This window comes from Oreochromis aureus, linkage group 5 (assembly GCF_013358895.1).
Source record: "Oreochromis aureus strain Israel breed Guangdong linkage group 5, ZZ_aureus, whole genome shotgun sequence".
Lineage (NCBI taxonomy): Eukaryota > Metazoa > Chordata > Actinopteri > Cichliformes > Cichlidae > Oreochromis > Oreochromis aureus.
Window position 1 is genome coordinate 16,886,751 of NC_052946.1, and position 10,044 is coordinate 16,896,794.

Here is a 10,044-nt window from a genome sequence, read left to right on the forward strand (position 1 = left end):
GTGGAAACAAATAATAAAAAAAAAAAAACAAAAAAAAAAAACAATTAATAAAACAACTGAAAATGGAAAATTAGAAAGTGGGTGATACTAAAAGCAGGGAAGCAGTCACTTTACACTTTACCTTCTTACTGATTTAGTTACTTGTTATACCTGAATGTATTTTGTGTGTAATAAGTAATAAATTAGTCTGAAAAGTGTTTTTCCTCCTCTTTAACAGTTTTATGAAATACAGCCTCAGGTGGAAAGCTGTAAAAAAAAAATGAAAATAAAAACAAATTTAGAAAATTTGCAGATCTAATAAACTCACATTTTATTTTCAATTAAAACTGAAAACATTAAATTGTTTAAACTGAAAAAAATCTGTCTCCTCTTTAGTCCAGAGATTTTCCCAATCTTGATTCCTCTGACTACGGAACAGTTTGAAATTTTGCCTCAGTCAGTTTTAAATGATCTTTATCCCAGAGACATTGGCAGCATTTCTGGACCATGTCTTCACAGACAATGAGTTCTGGAAGTGTTCCTGAGCTCATGCAGTTATTTCCATGACAGGATCATGTTGTTAATGCAGTGCTGCTGATTTTTGGCCTCAAGCTTACTTTTCTCCTATTCCCACTGTCCTTCTGCATCTCCAAGATGCTCTTTTTATACCCAGTCATGTTACTGATTTGTTGGCAGTTAAACTAAATTAAACTAACAAAATTTTCCTTCAGCTGTTTCTTTTTAGTAACTCGTACTACTACTATTTCTGCCAAAAGTATTCGTGATCCTCTGCTGCATGAAACTCTGCACCGTGTGAGATCTGAGCTTGGGTGTGTCATCTATGCTGCAGATTCTCTGAGCTGCAGCAGCCCGAGGTGAACACCGGGATACAGAGGAAATAAAAGGATGCTATTGATCTGCAGTCCACACACTCATCTTGTGATGCCCATACCCACATAGCTGTAAGGTCATATGTCAAACACAGACATGCATCAAGCTTCGCACACAGCTCTCCACACTCCATCCTGAAACAGGTATTGCAAACATTTGTATTTACAATGTGCAGACAGGATCCATTGATTTTTCCAGTATGCACTTATTAAGGATGTGAATTGTTAACATGCATTTTATCCACAAATATGTTCTCTGTACAGTTTCTTGAGTTCTGGAGATTTTTGACACTAAACAAGCAGAATCTGAAAAAAAAAGTGATGAAATATGGCTAAAATGAGGCTCTCCAATTACAACAGTTCAAAGGAAATAAACCAGCTAGCTCAGGTAAGATTAAAAATGTAATAATACAACTTTATCAATGGTAAAAGTTATGAATAAAAGCCACAGTTTTGCCAAATACAACTGAAGCTAATAAAACTCTACTTACTCTTCCTAAAAAGGGGGAGGTGCCAATTTGCAGACTCCCAGTGATGTCAGAGGGTAGAAGAAACTTTATGGTAATTGAGGTCCAGGCCCTTCTTAAAGAGGGTAAGGAGACTTTTGTTAAGTCTCTGGGAGTTGAGTTGGGGATCAGGACTGCAGGGCGAGGATCAGGGCTCAGAGAGGAGAGAAAACCAAACACACGATGAAAACTTTGGTGCTGCTTGTTTTGGCATTTGCTACTACAATATCTGCAACCAGTGAGTATACATCCAAAATTACAGACAAGAACGAACACCAAAATGTTGTTTAATGTGTGTTTTATACCTCTTTCTTCTAAAGATATACCTCTGAAGAAGAAGAAAGTAACTTCTTTGATATTTACTCTTAAAAAAAAAATCATATAAGGAGATAAAAAGGGTAATAGCTTTTAAAAGCACCTTTTTAATGTTGTTTTTTTAGCCTGCGGGAATTATACTGATTTCATTGCCCACTTTTATGAAAGAGAAAAATAGGAAAACCACAAATAAATAAAAAAAAATATTAATCACCTGATGGGATTAAAAAAAAAACAGTATTTGGGGAGCTAAATATGTGTTTCTTGTTAAGACAGAGTGATTTGCTATGTGTGATGCATGAACTTTGTACCAGCAGAGGCAAAGTGATTACTCTGGATTACTGTGACTGAAGTAAATCAACACATTTCTTCTTGTCCACCAATTACAAGCTTGTTTAAGCTTAGCTTTTCTTTGGATAGCTATTTAACGCTTGTTTCATGCCAGCACACTCTGCATTCTGTTAAAAGGAGGTGCCAGAAACACATTTTCACAGTCCAATTTCCTACCATTACACTATGTTTTATGCCAATTTTGATTAATGACTTTAGACTTCTAGGATTTCAAAGGTGATTTATAACATCTAAAATGGTATTTTTATCTTTTAAATTCTGAAAATCATTAATCATGTCACTGTGGGTATATTTTAGGCTGTGATATCTAAAAAGATATCAGAGTGTCTTTTTCATATTCACTAACACATCGCTATCTGGGAGAAAAGGGCAGTGAGTCAGTGTCTGGGAGCCCTCATTCCTCTCACTGGGATTACTGATGTGGCTGCTCAGCTGATAGTCACATGAAAGGGATTGAGGGGGATTGCAGGTCCTGTGACTCCCACTGCCAAGAACCCTGACACCCCTCCACCTTAACAATACCAAGAAACATGAGCAGACTGCACCGTATCTTGACAAATATATACATACTTAGAATTATGTCTAAAATGTAAAAGGCCACAGGAGTTTAACTTGATTACAATGTTGAGCTGAATGTGTATCTACATTTAATGGGCATAATTAAAGTTGTGGGAGCTGGCAGAATAACACATGCTGCATGGTGCCATTTATTTTTCTAAAGAGTTTCAATGAATTCTTACAGGGCGGAGAAGTCACTTCACTCGTTATCGATCATGGAACTCACGCATGTACCCGGTGTGGAATGATGGAGACCCAAGATTCAGAAACTGCTGGTTGGGTGAGCTCATTGATTTTTCTTTTCATTAAAGAAAAAAATTTAAGATCATAAGACGCTAACTCACAAGACTTGTTATTTTTCAGGTGGTAACGTAACATTCGATCTCAAGAATGATGCCCCCACCCTGACTGGAGCAAAAGCGGGCTTCACTATTAATCTGAATTTCCCACCAAACCAGACGGTGCTCCCAGGCGGAGAGGTGGTCTGGGCAAATAACTGCACCATCGATGGTAGGAAACCTTACCAAGGGGGGTTTAAAGTAGAGGCCATAGATGTAATATTAGCAACTTAACTTTTGCAGAACCTTTTCTAAATTGTTTTCACTCCATGATAAAAGTTGTTATTATTATTATTGTTGTTGTTGTTCGTTCTGGAACATATGAACTTTTTACTGTTCATAACATGCAATTATTTTATTTTTCTCAAAATCACCTCATAAGAGCTTAGCAGCAGCACAGTGACACAGCCAAGTTATTCTAAACCAATTTTGTAGTTTTTTCAATAGTTAAACTAAAGTCCTACAGTTGTAATGTACCAGATATGTCTTCCTCCATGTTTAATTGATGATTACTACCTGTGTCAGATAAACAGTATCAGGAGGGTCAGGCTGTGTATCCAGACCAGGACACTGATTGGACCGGAGTTTTCCCCGACGGCACACCTTTCATCAGGAGCCAGAACAGGAAGCCCCACTATGTGTTTGTGTGGAAAACATGGGGTAAGTTACAGCTACACAGGCTCTGCGACAGACCAAATGAACTGGCCGGGCTACCAACTCTGACAGAGGGGCATAGGGATCAACCAGATACGCACAGTACACTCATAAGGAGATGTAGCCACAGCTATAAAAGTGCAAAAATATACTTCTTAGATTTCAGAGGCAAAGCAGGAGACCAACAAGAGCTTTTTTTCCCCGGGTGCCGGAGCGCTTCAGTGAACTCATCACACAGTTGAACAGTTGAGTGTAAGCATGGAATATCATCAACACATTGTTTTGGAAATTTTGAGTACGGTCATGCTTGAAGTTTCAAAGAAACATAAGGGGTACATCCCAAAGTCTGACCTCCATCCATTTGCTCAGTGTCTTCCTTGCACTGCAATAACTTATAGCAATATGTTTTGTTTTGTTTTTTGCTAACTTAACTTACAGTCGAAGTCTATCAGCAGAACTCTGCTGAGGGGGCACAGGGACTTTATCAGACCCCAGAGGCCCGTCCATAATGACGAGGCTGCAATATCCCAGAATCTTTATTATCTTTTTTTCTGATTAGCAAAACTTGGGAGAAAAATTTAATAAACACAAAAATGGCATAATGGGATTTCATATGATTAGAGTAAGAACAGGTGCAGCAACTTTTACTATGAAAACAGAAATTTTTAAGCAATTTTTCAGGAAACTGTTTCATGGTTCCTGGGTTGATGAACCAGTGTTTTGGGTTTTTATGTTTATGAAGTGATTTACATTCTAGTACTATACTGTTTCATCCTAGCTGTTTTCAGTCGACTTGCACCAACTTTACAGTTTTACTTTTCGTTATATCTGCTATTTGCCAGTGAGTTGACATCTGTCTGCAGAATCCTACATTTGGGTCCTTTCTCTGCCTGCTACACAACCATTGCATGGTTTCACAACTCCATACACGGAACTGTGTATGGAGTTGTAAAATCATATTCAGTCATATACCTCATATAATACCTGCTTGTTTAAGCTACTTAATTGTTTGTTGTGCTTACCTTTATTTTTTAACTGCTGTAACCAAAGATTTCCACAACTTTGGGATGAAGGTGACAGCTATTAAGTATAAATGATTACTAATAGATGTAAAAAATGAAGTCTTCACCATATGTGACTGTTCTTTATCTCATCTGTATCAGTCAGGTCATGGGAAATGATTTGCTTAAATGTTTTCATTAAAAAAAATTGATGTTGTGATATTAACATTATTTGAAACAAGTGATATTTTGGACCAAGTGCTTCCCATTTTTCCATGTTCATCATGAGCAGATTATGTGGTCGACCCCACCCTGTATGTCAGGCTTCACTGATTATTGTGCTACTGTCCTTGAAATCACCCTAATGTGACTGTGTTTTAGGGCGTTACTGGCAGGTGGCAGATGGACCGTCCTCTTCACTCACCATCGGTACAGACAACATTCCCCTGGGCTCCTACAACATGGAAGTTGTCATCTATCACTGCCGTGGCAGAAACAGGTTTATCCCCCTCGGATATGCCTCTACAGTCTTCACCATCACAGGTGAACACTGAAACAGTTTCTAAGCTCCAATTTGAGGGAAATGATCCTGTATTTCTTTTCAGAGCTCTCATCATGACAGCTCTTTGTTTTTTGCTCATTAGACCAGGTTCCATTTACCATATCTCTGGCCCAAATCAATGATGTAAATCAGAACGACCAGAACTTCATCCAGAACCAGGCTATTGGCTTTACCGTCAACATCCACGATCCCAGCCAGTACCTTAACAACGCAGAGATCAGCTTCACTTGGGACTTTGGTGACAACAGTGGAACTCTGATCTCCAGGGAGCACACGGTCACACACACATACATTGCAGCTGGGACCTTCAAGCCTCAGGTGGTTCTGATGGCGAGCATCCCCAATAACTGTGGAAACCCCACTGCTGGTGAGATCTCAAAACTCACCAGTCTACTCTTTACCTTCTACATGTATGCTGTTTAGCTCAGCAGCTTTGTGCTTTTCTTTCAGCCGCTCCTGTTGATGCCTCTGCTGCCCCAGCAGTAGTTGTTATGGCCTCCACCCAGGAAGCTGTCCCTGCTGTCCCAGTTGAAGGAGGAGATACAATCGCTGTTGATGTTGTCGCCTCAGACGCCACTCCAGTGGCTGCTTCTGTGCAGCCCGCAGACGCAAACACAGACGATGGAGAAGCGGCTGCTGATGCCGACACAGAGGTCGTGGTAGTTGCCTCGGTGGCCCCTGCAGCAATAGATACAGCCGTTGTTGCCGCCAACACTGCTGCTCCTGCCACAGAGGTAGAGCAGGAGGCAGCTGATGCAGAGGTGGTCCCTGCTGCCACCGTTGCACCAGGAGCCGAAGAGCCAGCAGATGCTGATACGGCTGCTGCAGATGATACTGCAGAGGTTACAGTTGCCACTGAAGATGTAGCTGTGATTGATGCTGCTGCTGCTGCCTCAGTTGCCCCTGTTGCAGAAGGAGAAGAAGTCGAGGTGGTTGACACCATCACTGTTGCTCCCATCACAGATGGAGCTACAGAGGAAGAAGCTGCAGATGGTGTTGAAGCTGTAGAGGCTACTGCTGCTGCTGCAGACGTTGCGCTAGCTGAAACACAAGCCCCTGCTGATAATGTTGTTGCGCCTGCTGCCACTGAGCCCACAGCTGTAGAAGAAGCTGTAGTTAATACAGAAGTGGAAGCAGTGGAAACTGAGAACGAAGTTGCAGCTACTGCAGCTGCTGCAGGTGAGCACATACTGTAAATTCAAACACCCATAAAGAAAGGAAACGATTCCTCTTCTAACAGAACTGTTAACACAATCCTCTGTTTTTTTTCCACGAGCAGTTGAAGACGAGGCTGCGCCAGCCGAAGGTGAGGTTCAGATTGAAATGGAAGCAGATCCAGCTCAGGTTGCCCTCGTTGTGGCTAAACGACAAGCACCAGAGCTGACAGCTGACTGTATGGTCTACCGCTATGGCTCCCTCGCCACATCTGTTGATGTTGTTCGTAAGTCACAACAGTCTTCTTCTTTAGCCTGCACCCTTTACATTGCATTTACATTTATCCTTAGCATCCTCCTGCTAAGATAGAGGACACTCTGCTTGTCCTCTATCACTACATCCATGATCTTCCTCTTTGGTCTTCCTCTTTTCCTTCTAGCTGGTAGCTTCATATTCCACACCTTTTGCCCAGTATGTCCACTTTCTCTCCTCTGCACGTGTCCAGACCATCTTAACATCACCTCTCTAACTTTTTCTCCACTTTCTAAGTAAAAATAGTTTTTGTTGCAGTGCAAGTTTGGTTACTATACGATACATGACACTAATGCTTTAACAGAAAGAATTTTAGTAATATTAAAATCTCTCTTTCATCCTGTTTCAAACCTGCAGAGGGTATCGAAAGTGTTGAGATTGTACAGGTGGCCAACGTTGTGTCACTGGAGACGGCGTTGGATCAGAATGCTGTGGACGTCACTATTTCCTGTCAGGGAAGGTGAGTAAAACATTCATCAAGACTGCACAAGCTAATTCAATAGAAGTTTAGTTTAGTCTGGAGTTTTAAACACTATCTCTATTCACACTGCACTCAAACCGAAAACATTCAGTGAGGTAAGTTTCTAATCATTGTGACTTCTCATTAAAACTCAAAACACATGCGATCCAAACACCTGTCGAACTCTAACTGACCACTTTAATGAATCAATGTACAAATTTACAGACAACAACATTATAGTATCAACACAGTCCAACAAACCTAAACTATCATAATAGACTGTTATGTGTCATTTTTTTTGTTTAGTAGATTATCTTTATAGAGTTAATACATCAAGTCTTCATTTTTTTCCTTGCAACAACATCTCTGCATCCTCAATCTCTCCTTCCTGTAGTCTGCCAAGTGAAGTCTGCACTGTTATCTCTGATGCTGACTGTATCACGCCGGTGCAAACCATCTGTAATGCAGCCTCACCCTCTCCAGACTGTCAGATGATCCTTCGTCAGTTCTTCAATGACTCTGGAGTATTCTGCCTTAATGTCTCTCTGACTAATGATGTCAGTCTTGCCATGGCAAGTGCAAGAGTCAGTGTGTCAGTAGGTGAGTAAAAGGAAAAACAATAACCAGTAACTAAAATTAGCTAATTTACAGGTTTTGTTTCTTCTCATTTCTCATTTCTTCTCATTACGTGCTTCATTTTCAGCCTCCGGTGGTTCACCAGCTGGAACTGCTGCTACGGTGCTCGGTGTTATGGTTCTCGCCTGTGTCGTCTGCTGTATTGGTTTGATGTACAGGTAAATTTTGTATAGTCAACAATACTGACATGACTTCAAGCAAAAAAATTATTTTAACCATATATCTGTAATTTATGTACATTTATATAGAATATTTGTTTCTTTGTATGTTACGCAGGAATCATGGATCAATATGCATGCAATGACCACACATTCCTAATTTAAAAAGAGATGTCGAGCTGACCAGGAAAACTGAATATTCATATTACATTTTAAATATTGCATAAACAGTTATAGGTGGAGTAAAGGCCCAAGGATAGATTCTTTTGGAACATCACTAGTGGCTGCTTATTGCATTATAAATCATATATTGCAATATCCAGTATAAATTTCACCTTCATTAGTGGAATCATACAATATTTTATAAAGTTACAATTTCTCTTTGCAAGAATTAGATAAGAAAACTGATTCGACCCACTTTGGGTCTCTGTCTCCTACATTAAGTGCCATAGCCAGCCCGGTGTGTTAGCTGAGTTTGGCACAAAGACTGAGAGCAGCCCACAGACATTATAAAACCAGAAAAATGAAACCGCTGCAGGGTTAAGCTTAAGTGCCTTAAACCCCCATTCTCTCTGAAGGCCACCAGATGGCGATAGCTGTGGTTACACAAAGACTTCCAGTCCTATAGAAGTCTATGGGAAAACAGTTCCTGTTCTGACCTCTGCAAACACTTTCTTGCCGAGTTAATGGGCTTCTTCGCTCATGTCGGGCCATATTTAATAAAAAATTATGTATATTTGTAAATCTTAGTCACACTATGTTCCAAAAAGGAGGAATATCTGTCTGGTTGACAAGTTGTTAGCCAATTAGCATCAGTTCAACAGTCAGACCCACCACCTCTTTTGTTTTGGGGGGGGGGTAAACCCAAGTTGAAAAGACAGTTGTCAGTTTGTTCCTGATTGATGTTGATTGTTGATTGTTTAAGTGAGATTGCTGTAAGTGCAATTTTTCTAAATAGGCGTTTCAAGCAGTACCAGCCGCTGAGAGAAGACCGTGCTAATAATGGAGGCATCTCTGCAGTAACATCAGTGCCTTTGCTCTTGTGGAACTTGCTGAGTAGACAGTCACCAGGAGAGAGCCGTCCACTGCTTCAGGGAAGGATTGTGTGAATACTGTCGTTAATAAATGCACTCAACATCAACAATATTTGCTAACGTATCGCCTATAAACAGAATACTGTCTGTACTGTCTCTGACACTGTAACTCTCTGCCATTAAACCAGAACCAATGAGCCCCATGTACAAGATATGTAGGAATCAGGAGTCACTGTGGAAGTGTAAAAGTGTGTTTAAGGTGTTCAAGCATTTGTAGTGGAAATTGATATTTATTTTGACCCATAATATTTGTATTAATTGGACCTGATAGTTTAGAGAAGTCCTAACATATTCTCTTATTTGTGGCCTACATATACTGAACCTATTGAAAAATCAATACTAGCACATTTCCATTCAATGTCTTTACAATATAAATGAGAGAAAATGTATAACTGAACATCATTTGATACCCTGAAATTAATAAAATGGAACTTTATCACCATTGTTTGTTTGCCTGATTTATTTTCAGTCATTCTGAAACTGATGCTTGATGCTTTTAGATTGTTCATACCCACTTTTGACGTTACCATCTGAATAATGAGCAGAATTTGGGACTCGGACCAAATAAGGTTTTTCTAATCTTCTATTGTCTAATTTTATTAAGTCCTTGAGAATTATAACTTCAGTTTCCTGTTCTTGGCTGACAGCAGTGGCACTCTGTCTGATCTTCTGGTGCTGATTTGATATTTTGTGTATTCACAGATGCTCTTCTGCATATCTTGGTTGCAACTGGGTTACTGTTGCGGTTCAAAGCAGCCTAGCTATTCTCCTCTGACCTCTGACATCATTCAGACCAGATGGCTGTGTGGAAAATCCAAGCAGATCAGCAGTTTCTGAAATACTCAGACACCTGGTACCAACAACCAGGCCAAGTTCAAAGTCACTTAAATCACCTTTCTTCCTCATCCTGGTGCTCAGTTTGAACTTTAAAGGTCATCTTGCTTGACCATGTCTACATGGCAAAGTGCACTGAGTTGCTACCACATGACTGAATGATATTTGCAGTAAAAAGCAGCTGAACAGGTGTGTTGTGGCAGGTGAGTGTATAAAATTGAAGTGATAACATTAATCTGTA

General features: G+C 40.1%; 1 protein-coding gene across 1 annotated transcript; it reads left to right on the forward strand.

Annotated features, from left to right (window-relative positions):
- The first annotated feature begins 1,456 nt into the window (after positions 1-1,456).
- Positions 1,457-9,411, forward strand: pmela (premelanosome protein a). The gene is made up of 12 exons (XM_031747986.2): positions 1,457-1,613; positions 2,784-2,879; positions 2,963-3,109; positions 3,463-3,597; positions 4,974-5,135; positions 5,237-5,521; positions 5,605-6,333; positions 6,434-6,595; positions 6,979-7,081; positions 7,476-7,681; positions 7,785-7,875; positions 8,834-9,411. The coding sequence occupies exons 1-12, from the start codon at positions 1,559-1,561 to the stop codon at positions 8,982-8,984; spliced, it is 2,322 nt and encodes a 773-aa protein (XP_031603846.1). The 5' UTR covers positions 1,457-1,558; the 3' UTR covers positions 8,985-9,411.
- Positions 9,412-10,044: the final 633 nt, after the last annotated feature.